This window comes from Laccaria bicolor, genomic scaffold (genome assembly GCF_000143565.1).
Source record: "Laccaria bicolor S238N-H82 LACBIscaffold_14 genomic scaffold, whole genome shotgun sequence".
Lineage (NCBI taxonomy): Eukaryota > Fungi > Basidiomycota > Agaricomycetes > Agaricales > Hydnangiaceae > Laccaria > Laccaria bicolor.
The window spans coordinates 824,081-845,504 of NW_001889885.1; the positions used below are offsets into that span (position 1 = coordinate 824,081).

The 21,424-nt window shown below is 47.4% G+C and overlaps 9 protein-coding genes across 9 annotated transcripts; 6 read left to right on the top strand and 3 right to left on the bottom strand.

Annotated features, from left to right (window-relative positions):
* Positions 1 to 149: 149 nt before the first annotated feature.
* LACBIDRAFT_298670 (uncharacterized protein) lies at positions 150 to 1,215 on the top strand (the record flags this gene model as incomplete). Its single annotated transcript, XM_001881812.1, has 4 exons — positions 150 to 305; positions 367 to 651; positions 712 to 991; positions 1,046 to 1,215. 4 exons carry the CDS (start codon positions 150 to 152, stop codon positions 1,213 to 1,215), a joined length of 891 nt encoding a protein of 296 aa, XP_001881847.1.
* Positions 1,216 to 1,689: 474 nt separating this feature from the next.
* LACBIDRAFT_327962 (uncharacterized protein) lies at positions 1,690 to 2,715 on the bottom strand (the record flags this gene model as incomplete). Its single annotated transcript, XM_001881948.1, has 3 exons — positions 1,690 to 1,962; positions 2,048 to 2,376; positions 2,502 to 2,715. 3 exons carry the CDS (start codon positions 2,713 to 2,715, stop codon positions 1,690 to 1,692), a joined length of 816 nt encoding a protein of 271 aa, XP_001881983.1.
* Positions 2,716 to 3,021: 306 nt separating this feature from the next.
* Positions 3,022 to 4,264, top strand: LACBIDRAFT_298671 (uncharacterized protein; the record flags this gene model as incomplete). The annotated part of the gene is made up of 6 exons (XM_001881813.1): positions 3,022 to 3,219; positions 3,297 to 3,459; positions 3,521 to 3,727; positions 3,783 to 3,942; positions 3,996 to 4,170; positions 4,226 to 4,264. The coding sequence occupies 6 exons, from the start codon at positions 3,022 to 3,024 to the stop codon at positions 4,262 to 4,264; spliced, it is 942 nt and encodes a 313-aa protein (XP_001881848.1).
* A 1,298-nt stretch (positions 4,265 to 5,562) lies between these two features.
* LACBIDRAFT_298672 (uncharacterized protein) lies at positions 5,563 to 5,877 on the top strand. Its single transcript, XM_001881814.1, has one exon. It carries the CDS (start codon positions 5,588 to 5,590, stop codon positions 5,792 to 5,794), a length of 207 nt encoding a protein of 68 aa, XP_001881849.1. The 5' UTR covers positions 5,563 to 5,587; the 3' UTR covers positions 5,795 to 5,877.
* Positions 5,878 to 7,144: 1,267 nt separating this feature from the next.
* LACBIDRAFT_327964 (uncharacterized protein) lies at positions 7,145 to 8,067 on the bottom strand (the record flags this gene model as incomplete). Its single annotated transcript, XM_001881949.1, has 6 exons — positions 7,145 to 7,277; positions 7,468 to 7,471; positions 7,493 to 7,671; positions 7,732 to 7,850; positions 7,938 to 7,956; positions 8,009 to 8,067. The coding sequence occupies 6 exons, from the start codon at positions 8,065 to 8,067 to the stop codon at positions 7,145 to 7,147; spliced, it is 513 nt and encodes a 170-aa protein (XP_001881984.1).
* Positions 8,068 to 8,870: 803 nt separating this feature from the next.
* LACBIDRAFT_327965 (uncharacterized protein) lies at positions 8,871 to 9,981 on the top strand (the record flags this gene model as incomplete). The annotated part of the gene is made up of 6 exons (XM_001881815.1): positions 8,871 to 8,916; positions 8,999 to 9,068; positions 9,358 to 9,362; positions 9,491 to 9,647; positions 9,727 to 9,730; positions 9,778 to 9,981. The coding sequence occupies 6 exons, from the start codon at positions 8,871 to 8,873 to the stop codon at positions 9,979 to 9,981; spliced, it is 486 nt and encodes a 161-aa protein (XP_001881850.1).
* Positions 9,982 to 11,235: 1,254 nt separating this feature from the next.
* On the top strand, positions 11,236 to 12,441 carry LACBIDRAFT_298675 (uncharacterized protein; the record flags this gene model as incomplete). Its single annotated transcript, XM_001881816.1, has 5 exons — positions 11,236 to 11,590; positions 11,646 to 12,071; positions 12,134 to 12,157; positions 12,216 to 12,275; positions 12,428 to 12,441. 5 exons carry the CDS (start codon positions 11,236 to 11,238, stop codon positions 12,439 to 12,441), a joined length of 879 nt encoding a protein of 292 aa, XP_001881851.1.
* A 1,860-nt stretch (positions 12,442 to 14,301) lies between these two features.
* LACBIDRAFT_298676 (uncharacterized protein) lies at positions 14,302 to 15,923 on the top strand (the record flags this gene model as incomplete). Its single annotated transcript, XM_001881817.1, has 4 exons — positions 14,302 to 14,659; positions 14,715 to 15,232; positions 15,287 to 15,347; positions 15,406 to 15,923. The coding sequence occupies 4 exons, from the start codon at positions 14,302 to 14,304 to the stop codon at positions 15,921 to 15,923; spliced, it is 1,455 nt and encodes a 484-aa protein (XP_001881852.1).
* A 238-nt stretch (positions 15,924 to 16,161) lies between these two features.
* On the bottom strand, positions 16,162 to 17,654 carry LACBIDRAFT_327968 (uncharacterized protein; the record flags this gene model as incomplete). The annotated part of the gene is made up of 6 exons (XM_001881950.1): positions 16,162 to 16,422; positions 16,552 to 16,581; positions 16,890 to 17,143; positions 17,394 to 17,529; positions 17,556 to 17,570; positions 17,634 to 17,654. The coding sequence occupies 6 exons, from the start codon at positions 17,652 to 17,654 to the stop codon at positions 16,162 to 16,164; spliced, it is 717 nt and encodes a 238-aa protein (XP_001881985.1).
* Between the last annotated feature and the right edge of the window lie 3,770 nt (positions 17,655 to 21,424).

Here is a 21,424-nt window from a genome sequence, read left to right on the forward strand (position 1 = left end):
TTATATGTCCTCGGTTCAATTGAACATTGCGCAATGTTGTCGCACGCCAACTCTAACGGACGTCTAGTATAAAAGTTGGGTGATGAAAGGACATGATGAAGTAGCTCAGCCCGCTTCGCTACCAGTTCTCCCCAGCCCAACTTCATATCATGACCGATTCACCATCTCCCGACCAATTCCTCAAACTTTTCCAATTTACCAAGAAAAATTACCGAGAAGTTTATCCAGCTCTAAAAGCCGCAGTCGTCGATTCTCAGGTTGGCAAAACCGTCATCGTCACTGGAGCTAGTCAAGGAATCGGAAAGGTTTGTCAACCCCTCACCTCCGTATTTATTTTCACAGCACTAACAACGATCTTGAACCCAGGCTATAGCACTAGAATTTGCTAAAGCCTCTGCATCAAACATCGTCCTCGCCAGCCGTAGCATTGCAAAGCTTGAAGCGACCAAAGCCGAGATCCTTGAGGTGAACAACAAAGCCAACGTTCTCGTCCTGAGCATCGACATAACGTCCGAGGCGGACATCCAAAAACTCGAACAAGCCGTGAAAGATAATTTTGGACACGCCGACGTTCTCGTTAATAACTCTGGACAATGGGGTGGGAGGGGAAACATCGAGGAATTGAATGTCAAAGCGTGGTGGAGCGACTTTGTTACTATTGAATTCCTTCCCTCCTTAGTCTCCTAGTGCTTACTTGTTAAAACCGCACAGGAATTAAACGTCAAAGGCACTTACCTAGCTACGCAAGTCTACCTCCGCCTCCTTCCGAAATCACAACACGGCTCGGTAATCACTGTCGGCTCCATATCCTCAGATATGGTCAACCCAGGCATCAGCAGCTACGGGCTCACCAAACTCGCGTTGAACCGGTTTAATGAGTTTGTATCGTTGGAGAACCCGAATGTTAGGGCGGTGGTGTATCACCCCGGAACAGTGTTGACACCGATTATGGACGACTTGCCGCATTTTAAGCCTTTTGCATTGGATACGCGTACGTTTTCTTTTTCTATATGGGTTTGGAATATTGAATTTTAAATTTGTACAGCGGAACTTGCTGGTGCCTTCGCAGTATACTTGACTACAGAACGGGCGGAATATTTGAACGGGAGATTCGTGTCAGTAAATTGGGACATCGAAGAGCTAGAGGCCAGAAAAGATGAGATCGTATTGAAAGGTTTAATGAGGGAGGGGTTGAAGGGTGTGTTTAGTGCGTAGACTGTAGGTCTTGCTGTTGGAAGCGATACCCTTTTGAAATAATGGCCTTCTCACCGACCAAGTAAAATGAGAGGCGGGTCCCTCGTATACCCATTGTTCAAATTATTCTTGATTCCAGAGCTGAAAGAGGATCATCGTGCTTTCTTGATTCCAGAGCTGAAAGAGGATCATCGTGCTTCTGCATGCGTCGCAGGACAGTGAGGAGAGATGCCAGTAATATAGAGGCGTGTTGCCAGCAGTTTGACAAGCGGACGACCTCTGAACCATCATAGAATGGGCGGCGTGATGAGTGGATTGAATGGGTGAGATGGGAAGAAAGGAGTGGAAAATAAGTTTGGAGAATGAGGAGGAAAGGAGGATTAAAAAAAGAACTCAGTTAATTGGGGAGTTCGTGTCAACCATCAAGCGGGGAAAAGTCGAGTCGAGTGTCTTGAATCTTCTCGTGCAGACGGAACGGAGTGGAGGATCAATCGATCAAACAACCATACCCATCCCTTCCGCATACTCATACCCCACCGCTCCCACTGCTCCTTCAACGCCATAGCCAGCATCGAACCCTAAGGGCTCAAACAGGGTATCAAACGCCACGTCGGCGGCATAGCCATCAACGACGCTCAAACCACCATATACCGCCCCACCCACATCTTTCCACATATCGCTGAACGCAGTAGCAGTGGGCTGAGTGTTTAGGCTGGTGCAGCACAGGAACAGAAGGTTGTTGGGCGGGTTGTTCGTGTTCACGTTCATCTGACAGGGATTATCGAATTGGAAGGTTGAGGAGGGTTACCGTTCGGAGGCGTATAAGGACTTGTCGTCGTCCTAGTCGACCCACCCTCGCTCCTCGAGCTCGCGAGGGCGAAGATAGAAAGGTCATCCCGCGCGAACGCAGGTGGCCCTCGTACTCATAAGGCGTCGGTGCCTCCGAATACACTACATCCACGTCTGACGCTGGGGTCAGCCAGTCCATCGCATCAGGCAAGGGATCCATGGGACCTAGTGTAACATGCGGACTCGGCCGACGAAGTGATGATGTGAGCTGAGGGAAGGATTCGTTGAACGGTGATTCTTGCTGCGGACTTTCGAGCTGGAAAGAGGGGTTAGACGGCGAGGTGTCGACTTCTGGGAGAGGGGAATGATCTTGTTGAAGTGAGACTGGGTGGGCTTCAAATCGTCCATGAGCGAGATTCGTGGTAATGTGGCGAGAGCATGGCCGCAGGAGAAGAACGACGGTGTCCGAGGTGGTTGTACTGCGCCGCTTAGTGCAGGTGTCAGGATATGGAGCTTACGGGCGAAGGCGCGGGAGGTAGGGAGGAAAGGGACGCTGGGGAGGGTTATACCGCTGAACGCAGGATAATGATCGTTCGGTGACGGGACGCCTCCTATGCCAATGCGGCTGCTGGTGTTGGTGGTGCACAAACCAGGCGTTATCCAAGTCCCTAACAACGCCTCCCCTTTCTTCCCCTCCAACAAAAGCTGCGCAAACTCCTCGCCACCGTTCATCCTCCACCGTCACGGGTGCTTTCTCCTTCGTCTTGTGACGATTAACGGATCATGACGACGGAGGGACTGCGGTTGACGCGTGATGTACTCTGATACGAGCTGAGAGTGTCCGGGGACGTTGAAGATCGTCGAGACTGAGTGTGTCAGGTTGCTGGATCACAGACAGACAGAGTGTAATTTTGGAGTAATTGGTCGTATAATCCGGAGCGGTCCGCACTTGCCGGGCGAAACATGTGATGAGGGGCGTGACGTGAACCCATCGTAGAAACATTTCAAACAATGTTTGAAACAATCACCACCCTCCAGATGTCAGAACGCACTCACAAGCGCAAACGCAGCCTGCAGGACTCAACTGTCGATATTTCGAAGGTTAGGATGGCGCTGAGCCATCTAGAAGCCCTCCAGGAAGAGTTGGATGGGATCGAAGAAACGGAGGAAGAATTGCACACCATCTCGGAGCATGTCTTTGCTCTGGAGAACATACTAAAGGGTGCCAAGAAACCAGTATGTTACTTATTCTTTGCATGAGCTATTGTTATTAATGATGCTCCAGAAAGTGACTTTCTCAACCGTTACATCAGAGGACCTCAAGAAGGCTGGTGTCAAGAGGAAACGTCTCATTTTTTGAGCCCGCGAAAGTAACCGGGTTAACGAATGGGCTGACAACGAGTGCAGAGGCCGAAATTGCGGATCTACATTCCGGAATGAAGAAGATTTATGCACGCGTCAACATGGATGTGCGTCGTACGTTGATTACCTTTGCGTTCGGTCGTGTAAATGAATACTTGCTCATAGTACGAACCAGGTTCCCGCATGATTCTTGACGCAATACTGCTCACGTTGGCGGAGATTTCCTCAACTAATAAGACCGGCGTTGCCATTCTTCCGGAGATGAGGATTGCGCAAGGAGATGGGGTCCAAATTTCTCACCCCGTCTCGGGATGTGAATTGTGGTTGAGTGGCAATGTCGACTATGCGGTTATCAAGTACGATGATGTGAGGGACTACAAAGGTGGGTCTGATTATTATACACTGTCACTCCACGAATTGCTTCATGGCCTTCTCAGACCGCTTGCTCGCCCCTGGTGGATCCAGAGAGGACGCATTCGAGATTGCAAAAGGCCGCCTGTTCCTAGTCAAGGCCAAGCGCCGGAGTCTCGAACAGAGCTTAGTCGCTTATATTCCGGAAGCCGTCAGCCAGGCTATTGCATTGCTGAAGTCCGCAAAGTACGTCAGCGCTGCCTGCTTTACTACTTCTCCATTTGAGCATCGCCTTCCAGCCTTCCAGAGGTCCGTTTCTGTCTATCTGATGGGCAGACATGGATTTTCTTTATCTTGAAGTCGGAAAACGGGATACTGACATACTATGAATCTGCAACACGCCGTCTAAGCAGAGATGTTGTGGAGAACTCCGACCTGCCGTTACGCGAGATTGTGCAGCTCGTTTGTGAATGGGTAAGCTCCTTTACCGTTGCGCATATTTCCTCATGGACAATATCAATTTCTTTAGCTGAGCCCCGCGGCAACTGAACTGTTTGCATTAGAGTAGAATGCAGGAGTTGCCTCTTGCGATGGAGAGTTGCCCCTTACGGTGGCTGTAATCCGCTGTCATCCTGGACTGTATTGACCTTGCGAAACCATTATCCCGTATTAGCGCCACCCCTCCCTGATCCGCTTGAAGTTTGCTTACATATATATACCGCCTGAAACTCCTTGTTGACGAACCCAGGTCCTTCACCATGAGTGGCTGAACACAGTAATCACACAGCTTTGTCCTTTTCTCAAACAAGATCATCCGTGACGCACGAAGGGTGCAGATCATTCCACCAAATATTCTAAACAAGTAAGCATACCAATTCCGCGCAAGCACAAACCCGACTTAGATGAAGAAATTGGCCAAAGGTAGGACCTGTCTTGCAAAACGAGGCCATAGACCATCACTGCAAAATACGGCATTGGATAAATTACTACTCGAACAGTTGGTAAGAATTTACCTACTACTGTACTAATACGACCAACTGTTCAGGCCCTTTGGGGTGTGACACCTTTTGACCATCTCTTCGTCACTTCATTGTCCAGTGTGATGCTCAGTAAAAACGAAAGTCAGGTCAAGTCATCTACCTCTCACAAGAAGGTCATGTGAAGTCACGTTGGTAAATGCAAAGTCATGTGGCGCTCAGTTATGTATCTGCAAAGTTTTCACGGCCTAACTGAAGTCGAGGAATAGTCAGTTACAAGTCATGTTGTAGTCTAATCCTGGTCATCCGAATTACTATCATTTGTATCGCCTTTGTCCTCAGTCAACAAGACAATTTGTTGAAGTCCGTTGAAACTCCGACATCAGGTGATCATGTTGTCAGCGCGAAAATTCCTTGTTCTTCCCAAGCTCTTCCGTGTTCTTCCTGCCCACCACACCCACGCAAGCTACGATTCATAAGTCGACGAACAGCCTTCCCGCGACGAACGCCTTCTCCCTCCCTCGACCAGCGGCCTCCTCTCGCGACGAAGGGTCTCCTCCCTAGGTAGAGATGACGAAAGGCCTCTTCCCTCCCTCGACCAACGGCCTCCTTTCTCTTCCTCCTTCAGCAGACGATCTCCTCCCTCAACGAATGGTCTCCCCTTTGATGATCGGTCTCCGCCCTCGACAACTGGTATCCCCTCAACAAATGGTTTCTGAGATCTAAGCTCAACGAACTGTCTCCGCCCTCGACGACCTGTCTCCTCCCTCTACGACCTCTCTCTTCCTTCGACGACCTATTTCCGCTTTCGACGAACTGTCTCCTCCATCGACGACCTGTTTCCGCTTTCGACGAACTGTCTCCTCCATCGACGACTTGTTTTCGCCTTCGACGAACTGTCTCCTCCATCAACGATGTGTGCCTCCTCCCTCACTCAATGGTCTCCTGCTGACTCACTCAATAGCCTCCCTCCTTTGATGAATGTCTTTTGGCTTCCCCCCCCTATTATGATGAATGGTCTCGGCCTTCCCCCTACAGTCTCATCCCTCCTTCGACAAATGATCCCCTCTCGAGAACGACCTCTTCTTTTCATACGAAGATGCGGCTTAATTAGGAGATGAGAATTTGGACTTGAGGTGGTGCTAGAGGTGTATATAGAGCACAGTCAGTAGGCTTGGAAAATATATGATTTGTTCCATGATTCCGATACTGTTACCTGAGGTTGTGATGAGAGATACATGACTAACACACATCAATCAAATGACCTGAGCATGACAGGAAAGAGACTATTATATGACTGTAGCATGACTGCGTTCTGGCTTTTATTTGACTATGGAAGGACTATGAGGTGACTACATGACTACCGAATGACTGTAACCGACAGATGGTGGGCATCAGCCACACGACTTGACACGACTTGGCAAAGTCAACTCGAAGTCAAAATTTTGTAAAAAAGACTGCTTTTAGTCATGTCATGCATTTTCGTGTAGTAGTGTGACTACCATATGACTGAGACACGATGAATCGTTTTTACTGAGTGTGATGCGTGATGAAGAGTTTTTGCTCTTTGTCCACCACATATTTCTCAGACGGTTTGGCCCAGCAACCTGTCAATTTTTTAGCTGGGTATAACATGGTTCTAAATATGCCAAATGTGATGTTTAAAACAAAGCACCGCAGGTCCGGAAAAAAATGACTATTTTTAATTCAAAAAAAAAACTCTTCAAAACTTGGTGTGATGCGTGACATCACGCCTACTTCCCTTCCTTCACAACCCTTTGTGATGCGTGACGTGAAGACGTGGTCGTACTGTGGTATTTCGACCGACTGTTCGGTCACTCATCACATCGGCCTATGAACCGAACAGATCTGGCACTTGTCACGGGTCACTTGGAAGGTCGAATAGGGTGACATTTCACCCTAAAAAGGAAAAAAAAGTCATTTTTCTCCGCTGCAGCATACAACTATTACAAAACTCTATACCATCTGCTAAATATGCTTTTACACAACTTCTATAGGCATCCAAACAGGATATAAATGTTAAATTATTGGAATCTAGGACTTTTTTGGCCACAATTAGGAGAGAGTTGTGCTGGATGAGAGGTTGTGAAGGAGGCAAGAAGGTTGCTGCCAGATGCCATATCAACTCAACAAACACTTGTCACTGGCCGAACACTTTCATTGCTATGTCACACAGTGATCCCGATTTCGAACATGCCTCCCGACTGTTCGAGGCCATCACGTGTCACATTGGCCGAACAGTTGGTCGAAATACCACAGTATTAGTACAGTAATTGGTGGCGACAAAGGGTGATAGGGTGATATCCGCGTCTGGATATCACTGCCTCACACCATTTCAAGTCAGAATCTCCTCATCATGATCCTCGCAATGATGCCCAGGAGTGCAAAGATGATCTTGCAATTGGTCTTTTACGAGACTTATAGGATCACCTCCGCAAAAAAAGGAGATCTTACCATTGCTGCTGATTGTCCACAGCTGAAATCATGCTTGCCTTCTCACTCTTGATAATCAGAATATGCACTGACATTGACAACGCTAGCGTCCACACCCAGGTTGGGGAAGACAACAGGAAAAGACAGCATCTACAGCAAATATGGCGTTAGAATCAAACTGAACGACAGTATAACTTGGGCAACAGACAAGCATTCACATTTCAAGTTCACCACCGACCCCTATAGTTGACCTTGTGTGCTGGAAGGCATCCAAAATTGCTTGAGAAAGATTAGGCACACATATGTACATATATTCACCTCAAACGTGATCCAAACTCACCCAGCTGAATGACCTTTCAACTTACATAAAAGCAATTCAAACCCTGTGTAGAAATCCATTGGTGCCCCCGATGACGGCCACTGCCAAATATTGACCAAAAAGGTGCCAGCTACATCAGTAAGATGGAAAAATAGATTCCGGGTTTTCAGTGGTTTCCCCTGGTTTCTAGGTTTCTGGAAACTAGGAAACCAGAAACCAGGAAACCTAAAAACTATCTACAGTGTAGAACCATGTTTTCCTTAATAATAGCTTGTTTACAAGTACATAGGTGGTAGTAGTCCTAGCATTGTTTTTCGACCCCCAAAGAAGGGACCGCATCCGGTCCCAACCAACACCGAAGAATACGAGGACCGCAACCGGATTGATGAGGTCATGATCCGCCGCTGTGGTTTGTCAGGTTGTGCATTGTTGGTCCTATGACGACGAACAATGACATCGGTTGTTCACCGTTTGGTTGCCACATCGCTCACAGTGTCAACGATGTGGCACCTGGATTCACAGTCAGACAGGAGAATGGGGGGGAGTACTTATGTTGGCTTACCTGGATTGGCACAAAGGACCTAAGTAGACAATGACAACATCATACGTTGTCACCACCATGGTTGCTTCACATCTGCCTCCAATGTTCGTTCATTGGGCATCTGGCTGCTGGTTGTCATGGCCAAGAACATACACCATTGCCACCCTGCGAGCAGCGGCTTGCACGCAGCTTAGAGTGTCGATGTGATGGGGGGGTGATGTCATAATCAGGCAGTGGGTGAACGTTGAACATTGAACATTGATGGTGGAAGTGGTTGTTGTCGGCGTTGTTTGCTGTTGTCGAAATCATTGGTTGTCCAACAGTTGTTCACTTTCTGCCTCAAACTCTAATCCCAAAATGGGAAACCACCTTATTTTTAGAAATATGCGTGATTTCGTCGACAAAGTTTTCCTTGCAGCTTGAAAAAAGAAGGAAGGAGGGACTTAACACAGGAATTAAAGTATTCTGGTGTAACTAGTGTGTACACAATGTATCTTCAATATTTAATGATGTCAAAGCTGTTCTGAAACAATGCCATAGAAAATGTACATGCAGTCAAGCATTCATTCAACCGCTCTACAGTCTTGCCCTTCAATCCAGCGTTCCACGAGGCACTAAGCCCCCTCCCTCGCTGCTTCTCTTTGCTCTACACTCGCAACCCACCGCTTGAGGTGAGACACTGCTCACGCTGCACAATCCTTTCAAGCGGTTCGTTCGATGAAGTTGCACGATGGACCGTGAGGAGCTTTCATACGCGAGGCTTTGATGGTGGCTGGTTCTTATTGTGATGATTTTGCGTGATGGTGAGGGGCTGGTGTTTTCATATGCGTGGCTTTGATGGTGGCGGGTTCTTGTTGCGACAGTTCTGTCCATTCGTTGTATGATGGCCCGTGGCCGAAAGAACGCTCATTTGCAACTCTTTAGTAACAGTAAGGAATGTAGGAAAGATAGCGAAATACCTTTACGTTGTATGGGGGGATGGGGTTGGCGGGCTCCTGGAGCTGTAAGCAGCCATCGTCGAGTTGGAACCTGTTGGAAGCTTGGACGGCGAGGGCAAGCACGAAATCACAACCAAACATCGGTTTGTTTGGTTTCTGCGTGGCTTCCCGTTTTGGGATTAGAGTTTGAGGCGGAAACTCAAAAGTGTTGTCCAACCAAAGAATCTCGGATTTGGAATTTCCGCATGTCTGGCGTCTGGCAAATGAATTTGTCAGCCATGCGGCAAATTCCGATCTTGACTTCAACCGCAAGTTCCTCTGCTGCCCATTCGTCAAGAACTCTCTACATGGCGTGAATGAACGTGACTCTAATGTTGACATTGGCCTGATGGACAACCGCGACACTGACACTTGGTAAGTTTATGGCTATAGTTATAGTGAGACTGAACAGGGAAAAAGATCTACAACTACACTGGTAGCTGTACAACTGCCTGACGACCACAACAAGGGAAAATGATTCATGACAATGCGGACCGCACTGTAGCACTAACGACAACGGGATGAGGGAACCACTTCGATATTGAGGAAGTCTGCAACATCGACAAGGACGCCAACCACGACATCTCCAATGTATTCTATGCTGCACAGTTACACAAACCAGACGAAGGCTGCCCTCCGCCCTTGTGGTCAATAGCAAAGCGCAAAAGCCAAACACCGCCGCTGTGAGTGCGTGTCTGGCTGTCGACACCATCTCTCGCTTCCACACCGATTGGACAATACCCTTCACACCTTTCGAAATAGCCCTGTGAGTTTTATTTGAATCGCAGCATGATACATTTTGATACTATGTAGATACGATATCTTATAGCCCATCTTTCGGATCTTCTACATACAAGTCCCCAGAAATGGCGATGCAATCCATGCTACATGCCCCTCCTCCTAACATTCAAAGTCCCCCAAGAAGCTCACGTTGTTGAACCTGAAGACTGGTATTGGAAATCCCCGATGATGGAGACAAGTGGAGGTTGCTGGGAGGCTCGTTTGGGAGGCGCATAAGGAGCATTTGAAGGTGTGGGAGAAGGAGAATCTGGCGAGGATGTGAAGTGGGAGAAAGAGAGGAAGCGGAAACAAATGTATCACAGAGACCTCAGGCTTATAAGCACATTTGCATACAGGTCAACAGCGGCGAAGTGACGCTAACCACCTTGGGGACTGCCAGTTGATAACCGCCGCTTCCACCTGTAGATACTCAGTCTTCTTGTATACCATACATACATAATAGTAGTATTGAATCACTGTACATGTAAAATGACCATCTACGTGCAGAGAAAGAGTGGAGATGATAGAGTTTGGCATGCTGGATCCACCAGTCCGCCGGACGGCTGGAATTTCCATATCCCAGATGTCCTCTGTCCAACTGGATTTGAGCACAAACATGACCACATGGTCTGTGCGCAGCCTCTGGGTATATAAGCACCCACACGTGCATAATGTTTGTCTATGATATATCTTGTATATATCTTGTACTTTATATTATATATATATAAGTTTCACAGGTTTCCTACGTTTTTGTGCCTTATCACCCCATGAGGTTTCCTGAAAAAGGGACATAGGTTTCCCAGTCTCCATGTTTTCGGGTTTTCTGCAGTTTTCAGAGGTTGCCCGGGTTGAGAAACCTCTGGAAACTGAAATGCTCAATTACTGATGTAGAAAGGCGTTGAGTTCCTTGCTGACAGACATGCATTGTCATCGTCAAAAGACATAAGCGTTGGGATCAAAGAAACTAGGTTTATGACATCCACCTGAGAAAAATGACATCCTCAACATGCATCATGGCATTGAAAGACTCTGAGGCAACTTGAAGGATGTCATGAACATTTAGAGGAAAAGGTGATGTGGCTGTGTTCGCTGTTTTCGGACCGAAATCCTCTCTCATGAGTCCAAGATCGTCGAAAACTCTCCCCTTGCCTGGAAAACTTTTCTGCGACGGATACCCATTCGCAACTTTGCAAAATGGAAAAACAATGAGATTTTCGATTGGCTTAAGCTGCACCTAACTCATCCTTATTGTTGGATAACTCGGTGACGGGCAAATGACGGGCTGGTGTGTGACAAGTTTCAGCTGGATGAGCTCACCACTGTCTGACCAGAACGAGGCAGTTCCTGGCGCTGCGCTGTGGCCATACCCAGTGCCCTTCTCTGGGTTAGTGCGGCAGAAACTCCCATGTCACAGTAAACATGCTGGCGGTGAGGCGCGTATTTAACCAGTGAGCATCCTTTGGCAATACACCTTGATCCCCCCGCTTCACAATGCTTATCTTTATAGCGCTACTCTACTTTTCGCTTGTATCCACCTGCGCTGCTGCATTGGATATCTTTGGTCAACAGGATATCCTTCATTCTCCAGACATACTTCTACCGACCTGTGAATGTCCTCCCGAGCAGCGCACGCTTTTCAGTATCGTCTGGAACTGCATTGTGACGATCAACTTATGCACTTGGACCTTGGTCCATCCCAACATTCCAGGGCCAGATGAAGGATGGTGGGAGGTGACCTGGCGAAGGATCGAATTGATGTTGTGGGGATTAGTCACGCCAGAAATTATCCTCATCTGGGCGGCAAGGCAGCGGATGGGCGCTCTGTTTATAAAACACAAAGTTCATGGTAAGCTCCTACAATGTTGTTTGTTACTCAGCTTAAATCACAATCAATATGCCAGAGTTGTGTGGGGTAGATTGGACGATGACACATGGCCATTTCGTGCAGATGGGAGGATTTATGCTCATGGACGGAGATGTCAAAAAGGGTGTACTCACTGCAGAGAAATTTCAAGAGTTGCTCAGGGCGAAGAAAATAGATCTTCCAACAATTACGGAGGAAGAAATCAAGGGCCTTGGCAAAGGCGATGGCCTCTCTGCTACTTTTACAATTGTCCAAACCACATGGTTCATTCTTCAGTTCTTCTACCGACTGGGACAGGGTCTCGTCGTCACAAATATAGAATGGCTTACTGTTGCCATTGCCGTTGCGAATGGAGGACTCCACATCTTTTGGTGGCGAAAGCCCCTCGATGTTCGGTTTTCTGTACCCCTTGCCTTGCGACTCGACGCCCCCACTCCCATTCAAGATGCAGAACCTGTTTCAGGTGAGGTTGATATTTGTGAAATGCCAATTTCTGTCAAATTTATTGGACATTATAAACTTTAGCAACTCATGACTGGCAGGACCTGGGTATGTCTCCGTGTAATAAAACCACGTTCTCTCAATGGCCCTGCTAACGAAAATTCAGAAACAATGGAACTCCTTGATGAACCCGATCGAGAAATTCCTGCCAGGTCAGAACATACAGGTAAGCTGTGCACCTGACATCTACTTGGCTACTCTTAACCTGTTCATTGTCACTGTCATCGGAAAAGTTTGTTGCAAGGGATTTGGAACAACGGGAGGAATTACTAAGCTTATCTCCCTCATTTCATATCCTGACAAGGCGCTTACAAGAAGGTTCTATGATATAGCCCCCCGGAAACAGGTTGTTCAAGAAGGAACGATGTGGGTTCCCACATTTTATACAGCTGATATATCCAGTTCTGATTCTCAAATGCAACGTCTCTCTCTTATGCAATGGGTCATTGCATACATCTTTACCGTGATGTTGGGAATATGCAATATTCTTCCTTTTGTTTCCACAGCATTTCCAACTTTGGCCGAAAGGATCGTCTGGGCTCTCAGTTCATGTTTTGCCATTTTTTTGGTTCCAGTCCTTTTTTTGCTCATCCATCGGTCGATTCAGGGGATAAGAACCATGCTGATTGCTAAAATGTCCACATTGCTGGGAATATACATCTTAGCATGGATAATTCTCTTCGTGTTAGGATTTACCACACTTCGAGGCCTTGAACCAAAAGCGCTCAATACTACTCATCTGCCCAATTTTATTCTCATTTTCATAGGGAACTAGTGTATTCGTATCTACACTTTCATATGACACAGACACAATCCACTTTTTTTCAATACTGGAGCATTCATTCAGAATGGGATTTAGAAAAAGCGGCTAGCAAAGATGACTACGGTATGGTTTAAACAAGATCTAAACACATCAGTGTGAAAAATCGGGAGGGAAGTAAAATGGAACGTTGGAACGACCACGAGACAGTGAACCTGTGCACGGCCAGCCTGATAAAATTGATAGCGACGGAGTGGCCACACACACCGGCGAGATAAATAAGTTTGAGTGCTCCAAAAAGAGATAGGAAAAAAGACGAGAGAGGAAGGCGAACAGCTTGACATCACCTCAGGTTTTTATGGAGGCGGAACAGTAAAATGTTCTTCCTGACGGGTGGACGAGGATAAGGCTGAACGACTGCGCTAAGAGTTCCGAACATCTTCAGTCGAAGCGATGTTGCATGTGTTTACCCCCAGTTTCTGTGCTCAAGAACAGAACAATCGTAAAAACCATACTAAAACCCCCATTTTTTTGCTCATATTACTGTAAATGCTGTTAGTCCCCATCTAATTTATTTTAAGGGTAGGGAGTAAATACTTGCTGAGATATACGCCTTTCAAGCAATTTACTGATAGAATTTCTGCACTTACATACGCTTTGTAGTTGTTTGTCCAGGCCTTTCTTTCACCCTTCATCCGCTCCTCCATATGGCCCCCGTACGCGTCTTATCCTTCCACCTATCTGGTTCCAAATAGTAGGGAAAGCTGTGTCATTCAGCCACGACAATGCGTCGTCTGATTGGGACAGGATGTAGAGTGGGAAGCGCAGGGAGCTAGGCCAAAGCTAGGCTCGCCACCAGCCGTTATGAACGGATGCTGATCTGGCATCAGAATACACTTCTTTGGGAACAATCACCCGTGTATGACCCTCCTAATTCGGACTCACCCAAAAAACTCATTTGTTGTCCCAAGGCATAGAGACTGGAGTCGAGTCTAGCAGGGAGCCGTGTATTAGCTTGCGGTGGTTGCTATGAGCATCGGAAAAGGTGATATGGCTGTGTTCGCTATCTTTCGAAAATTCACTCCTCACCTTCAGAACTTTTGCCGCGACGGACACCCACTCGTAGCGTTCACTGCGAGACGGAAAAGCAATGGTATGTTCAATTGGCTCAGGCTACGCCTAACTCATCCTTGGATAACTCGGCGACGGGCTGGTGACAAGTTTCATCTCGCCCGGGTCAGATCACCACTGTCTGACTAGAACAAGGTGGTTCCTGGCGCTTCGTTGTGGCGATGGCCCCTTTCTTTGGACAAGTGTTAGTTCATACCCTGGCAGAAACTCTCCCATCTCAGGGTCAACGCGCTCGTGCGAGGCGTGTATTTAACAAGTAGTGAGCATCCTTTGGCAATACAACTTGAACCCCTGCTTCACGATGCTTATCTTTCTAGCACCCCTCTACTTCTCGCTTGTATCGACCCGCGCTGCTCCATTGGATCTCTTTGGTGAACTGGATGTCCTTCGTCCACGCGACCAGCTACCTCTACCGACCTGTGATTGTCCTGCCGATCAGCGCACGGTTTTCACTATCGTCCAGAACTGCATTGTGACGATCGCTTTATGCACCTGGTCCTCAGTTCATCCCAACATTCCAGGGCGAGATGAAGGATGGTGGGAGGTGACCCGGCGAAGGATCGAATTGATGTTGTGGGGATTGATCGCGCCAGAATTTATCCTCATCTGGGCAATGAGGCAATGGAGGGGCGCTCGGCATATAACGCAAAAAGTTCATGGTGAGCCCGTATAATGTTGTATGTTATTCAGATTAAATCACACTCGATACGCCAGAGTTGTGTGATGTACGCTGGACGATGACACATGGCCATTTCGTACAGATGGGAGGATTTACGCTGATGGACGGAGATGTCAACAAGGGCGTACTCGCTGCCGAGAAATTTCAAGAGTTGCTCAAGGCGAAGAAAATAGATCTTCCAACGATTACGGAGGAAGAAATCAACGACCGTAGCAAAGGCGATGGCCTATCTGCTACCCTTACTGTCGTGCAAACTACGTGGTTCATCATTCAGTTCTTCCTCCGACTGAGAGAGTACAAGGGTCTCGCCATTACTCATATAGAATGGCTTACTGTTGCCGTGGCGATTTTCAATGGAGCCCTCCACTTCCTTTGGTGGCGAAAGCCCCTCAATGCTCAGTTTCCTATACCCCTTGCTTTGCGACTCGACGCCTCCAATCCGGTTCAAGATGCAGAACTTCCTTCGGGTGAGGTTTATATTTGTCAAATACCGATTTTTGTTGAATTTATGGGACAACAAAAACTACAGCACCTCATGACGGGCAGGACATGGGTACGTCTCCGTGCAATAGAACTACGTACTTTCAATGCTCTTGCTTACCAAAAGGCAGAAACAAAGGAAACCCTTGATAAACCCGATCAAGCAATATCTGGGTCGGAACGTAAAGGTAAGCTTGTGTTGACATCTACGTGGCTACTCTGACTCTTAACCTGCCATTTGGAAAGATTATCAGAAGGGATCCAGAATAACGAGGGGATTCACTAAGCTCACCTCCTTCATTTCGAATCCACTTAAGGCGCTTACAAGGAGGTTAGGCGAAATAACCGCCTTGAATCACGTTGTCAAAGAAGGGGCGACGCGGGTTCCCACATTTTACGGAGCTGAGATTGATTCCAACTCTCGTATGCACTGGCAATGGATCATTGCAATCCTTTTTTCCATCATCTTTGGAGTGATTCATTTTCTTGCTTTTTTTGTTTCAACATTTCCAACGGAGACGGAGGGTTACGTCTGGCTTTTTTCGTCATTTTTTACCCTTTTGCCGATCCCAAACCTTCTTTCATTCGTCTATATTCAGCATCAACATGGCAGGCAGATGTTGATCGCTAGAATCTCCACATTGCTGGGGATATACATCTTGGCACGGGTCATTCTCTTCGTGTTAGGATTTACCACACTACGCGGCCTTCCGCCAGCGGCGCTCGATAACATTCATTTTAACCACATTTTTACAGACAACTAGTGTATTCATATCTATATATTCATTGACACGCAAAAGCATAGATAATCGTAAGACTTAACGTGTGAAAGCTCAAGGGAAGAGAACTGAGGAATAGGTGAGGTGAGATGCGGCAAGGAAAGGAACGCAGACGAACCGATGATTTGGATAACGACCCATGGTTCGTCCCTATCGACCCAGAGACATAGCATGAATGCGTTGGGCAGGAAAGGGCGTCATTGAGCCGCAACAAGGCGTCGTCTCATTGGGACAGGATGTCGAGAGGAAGCCGTGTATTAGCTTGCGGTGGTTTCCATGAGCCATTGGAGCGCGAGAATGACTCGTCGAGCAAGGTCTGGAGGCGTCGAAGCTTCTGAATGAAGGTTCTACAGCGAGGGAGAATGAACCAGCCCATCGCGTCTTGGAACGGCCCCCAATGCGCCTGGGGCATAGTAGCGTACGGACTAAGGCCTTCATGAGACCCTACGCAGAAGCCGGCTGACCAAGGAGAACCCAACCGACCCTGCGCGTTTGGGGAAGCAGCAAGCAACCCGGTCCGTGCCACTATCGCAATGAATACGAGTCATGGCCCATCACTGCAAAAAGGCCGTTGTATCTACTAAAATACGGACAATGGGTACCAAGAACCTACCCATAGATGAGTAATCGGCGGTGTCAAAGGCTGAGATCGGCAACAAGATTTCTTCATCTTCACTATGATCCTCTTGGTTCGCATGCCTGTCGACAAGTCGGCATCTTCTCATACCGATCCCCTCCATGACGCCCCAAACTTGAAGTTAAGAGACGTAGTGGCAGTAACCGACGTTTCTTTAAGTTGATCCTATGCACATCACCAATTGGCATTTTTGAAGGCCGAATCCAATATCCGGATAGAAATTTGGCAAAACTGAGCGGATAAAAATCGCTCAGTTTTGGGCATTTTGGGATACGGCATCTGAGGGTACTTTCCAGGGTCCTCGGTTGCCTTACAAGAGGACCCCGGTCAATAGCAGAAACGGTCTGGTCCCGATCCGGACAAAAAAATTGGATTTTCGCAAATCGGCCGGGAGCCAGTCCGGACAGAAAGTGACCAAACGTGAAACTAGCCAGAACCCCAGCCCGGACAAAATTGCTCAGGACACATACACCCTCAGGCAGCAAATCCGGACAGAAGGTCTCTGAGTTGTCAAGGGTGCGATATGGCGTGTGCCGCTTTTCCCAAGATCGGATGTTCGATTCTTGAACTAAACGTTTTGCTCATCTTACACGTGTTATTTGTAGTTGACACAGTCAGTTATGCTCAATAAGCCCGGATAGCTCTATTACAGCAAATTATGGCATTATGCTTGGGCATGGTAAACCTTCGATACACTGATAACATTTTACGGCTGATACAACTATTGTTTAGTTGTTGCAATGTACTCGAAAACTGGTGGGAAGAACAGGAAACACAGTGCAATCACGGAATCATCGACCATCCCAGCAGTTTCGTACCTTGGTGTCCAGCTCTTCCAGTACTGCATGGCCCGACAGTTCCGTTCAGTGCCTGATGCAACTGCGATTTTGATTCACACAATTGGCTGCGTCTTTCATTGAAGTAACACTGGAAGATGCTGATCGTTATCGAGCCCTGCGAAATGGTGAAAAAAAACTTACAGCAGTGATAAAACTCTTGAAAAAACGAGGCGGGGGGGGGAGATTTTGATTTAGAAGACTAGTTTACATCACACATACTATGTATTCATGACCTAACATCGTTTTCTTGTTTGTTGAAGTTCTGGAGGGGTCTCTGGACCATTTGCGCCTACCTGGGCCATTTTTTATGCCCTGGATTGGCTAGATCTGCGGATCCGGACGAATTTTTGCTGAAAAACCCCCAGATCCGCCAACCCGGACAAAATCTACAAAATTTGGGGTAGGCCAGGTACAATCCGGACAGAAACTGCGAAATGGCGTCCGGACAAAACCCCCATTTTCGGGATCAGACCGTTTCTGCTATTGACCGGGGTCCTCTTACAAGGCGACCAGACCTCTGATGTAATGATTATTTCCACGTTACAAGCTTGATGATCTCCGATAAGGTGTGATAAGGCAAATCGGGTCTGATAAGATTTGTCCAGCCTCGTAACATAGGCTCCAATTGCCTCTGCAGCCAGGTCAAGGCTATGAACCAATTATTGATTTTTTGTGTGTCTTATAACGTTATCTGTATCCTTTTGATCATGTTCAGCTCAAAATGATACCAAATTCCATACAGAGAGTAAAGATAATGCTGTTGTAAGGTAGGCTTAAATACTAGATATATAAACGACCTTGGGAAGCTTCTTATATGCCTTTGTAGTGTAGTGGTATGTTGCGACTACAAATTTGTAGTCTTCACATGAGGATCGCACGAGCCCCGAGGTTTTTGGTTCAATCCTTACTTGTTGCATTTTAATTTGCCACGTAACATTGTTAAGATGAGATAACTCTAGCGTCCTGTAGAATACAGGAGGAATGAGTATTTAAATACAGCAAATATTTAAATACAAGAAATCGGTGGACACGGATAACTTGTGTGTGCCTAGGACTTGCCCGGCTCATTCAAGTCAGATCTAGATTGACAATAGCAAGATCGAAGATGGGCAAGACCTGAGTGTCTGGAAAGCTGTGCAGAACCAACTAGCTATACCAACCAGAGTGTAAGCTCGCAACAAGCAAGTTGGTTCAGCATGGAGGAACTACCCAAATGAGCGTCACTCTGGGAGAGATTTCATTGGTTAGAAACAGAAATACAGGATAGTGTAGCACAATAAAAAATTTTGAGGTAGGTTGATATCAATACAAAATAGGTCGGGATAGGCAGAGATATAAATACAAGATAGTTAAGAATGGGTGGACAATTACAAGGAGAGGTTCCCGTTAGAGGCGATGATGAGCGCTGGAGGGATTTTGTTGTTAATGCGAAACTGTTCAAAGATTGCGGCGAGCAAGTCAAGATGGGACTTCTTGCTGTATGCTTTTGAGGTACTCATCGGCAAGATCTCCTCCATGCGCTGCCAGTAGAGTAGGAAGGCAAGAGAAGTCCAGCCGCCTGTAGCAGCGACGATTTCTGGTGGTACGCCCGCTGGGAGAAGTTCAACGGCTCCACCAATATGAAAGCTATGACCAAGGACATGTGCAAGCATCGCCGATGACCAGATTTGAGTGCAGAAATTCAGAAATTCATGCTTGAGGAGAGTCTTTGACTGGGAAGACGTAGTTGTATGTGCGAAGAGGGGGGCCGATTGGTCGACAGATGAGTTGACGAAGAGGTGGTTCTTCAAGGCAGCTACGGGGCAGAGAACATCGTTTTGCACAGTGAGGATCACAGAGGCGCCAACTTCTTTTGTGGTCTTGGTCCAAGGAATGCAGAAGTTTGCAGAGGAGGAGCCATCACGCAAGGTACAGAAGGTAATACTGCAAAAACATGAGAATAGAATTTACAGAATGAAGAGAAGGGGCGCACATGACAGAGCGAAGAACATGGTATCTGTCATCAAAGGTGGCGGCAGTAGTAATGGCCAGCTCACCCAGTCGTCGACAGCCGAAGAATGTACAGAGGGTGAGAGCCCAAATGGCAGCATGGAAAGGAGTAGATAGATTGAGGGCACGGCAAAGAGCCAACAAGTGCTCAATGGAGACAGGAGCACGCAGAGGGTGTTTGTGCTTTGTCCCTTCTTTGTTCGCAGACACGCATGCCAACTGGACCCATTCATCATCTCCAAACCAAGGGGCATGATTGACGACGTGCCATGCACAGATACCCGAGAGCCAGGAGCGTATAGTGTTCCCAGCTTGTCTGCCCTTGTATTCCCCGATGAAGGCGCAAAGGAGAGGATAGGAAGCAGGCATTCGTGCTTCCTCATCAATACCCCATCTGTTGCAGAATTGGGTAAAGCGCAAGGTACCGGTGGCATACGTTGTTTTAGTGTTAGGTGTGTATGCACCACGGATAGACATAACGGCACTGTTGACCAAGTCTGAGGGAAGAGAGTCGATAAGGTGCTGCCTGTGACGAGCAGCATGAGGCGTCTCCCAGGCAAATAAATGATCGGTGGCAGCAACGTGAGGACTTAGAGGGTTGTGACAAATTTGACATCCAGTGTGAGGTTTCCTGGGTTTAATAAGGCGGGATGAGAGAGATGGGTTGTCAGGAACAAGATGGGTGGCAAGTAGCAGTGGTACAACAGTTGTAGGAGGTGGAACTGTGAGAGGTGGAAGAGTACCCGATGTCAAAGGAAGGGTACATGATGTCAAAGAAGGCACAGGAGAGGGAAGAGATGTAGCAGAGCGAGGTTTGAAAGGATTAAAAAGAGTATGATGATGTGTGGGGTGCAGAGGAACAAGGGGTGAACCACCCACAGTCGTCTCGACGAGACGTGTCGCCGATTTAAAAGGATAATCTAAGCTGAGTAGGATATCAGGGTAAGATAAAAGGGGAGCCGTGTGAGAGGAAAGACAGGCTGACCTAGGCATGAACAAAACAGGAACGTAGCTCATCAGGGAGCTTGAAAGGTGGGAACATTTGCTTTCCAGCAGGTCCTGGTTCTCCGTGCGAGATAGGATCCGCTGGATTAGCATGAGACTTGATGTAGACAGTTTTAAAAGTAAGAGATGTAGACATGAGGATGAGATGTGTGCGACGGACAGCGAGATTCAGGTAGATATTCCTGCTGTGGCCTTTATCAAGAGCGCCGATGGTGCCTTGATTGTCAGAGTGCATGAGTAAGTGGGTGTCCCGATGGCCTCGAGACTCTAAGAAAAGAGCAAGGAGCTCGATAGCAACGGTTTCGAGCCAGCAAATATCACGGCCCTCAATCTTCCAAGAAGATGAGAGCTGGAAAGCTGCCCATTCGCCGTTGATGATAATGCCGATGCCCCACGATGTGGAGGCATCAACGTAAAGCCCAAGATCTGATAGAGGGCCAAGGGGATGAAGTGACCGATATACCCTAGGCAGAGTAAGCTTGACCAACCACCACTTCAGGTCGGTGATCAGCGAGTGTGGAGGATACTTTGTAAGAAATTCATCACTATGGAACGTAGATGCAAAGTTAGAGAGAGAAGGTAAATGAGAACGACCATCAAGGTAAACGAAGGCAATATGACAGAGGGATCCGTGAATCTTTTCAACGTCACGTAAATGGCAAGGTCAGCCCTCAAAGTCAGTCAAGAACTGAAGTACGTGCTGATGGAATTTGTTTCTCTTCCCTTCCGGTAGGCTAACACATTTGCGAGGAATATCCCAAAGAAATCCAATGAAGGTGGTGACGAAAGCAAACCGTTCATCACCCTTCTCATCATGCCAAGGTACACCCAAAGAAGAGACACGGCGAAGCATCTTGTCACGATCATAATCATAATGAAAATCGCCCTCGATGAAAGGGCCTGATGATGAAGGAAACTGGAAGGCCTTCAAGTTGTCTTCATACTTCGGCACTGGGAAGACCCCTTCTGCTCGCCAGATGTCAACAACAGCATTTGCAATCATGCCAGCATTACTG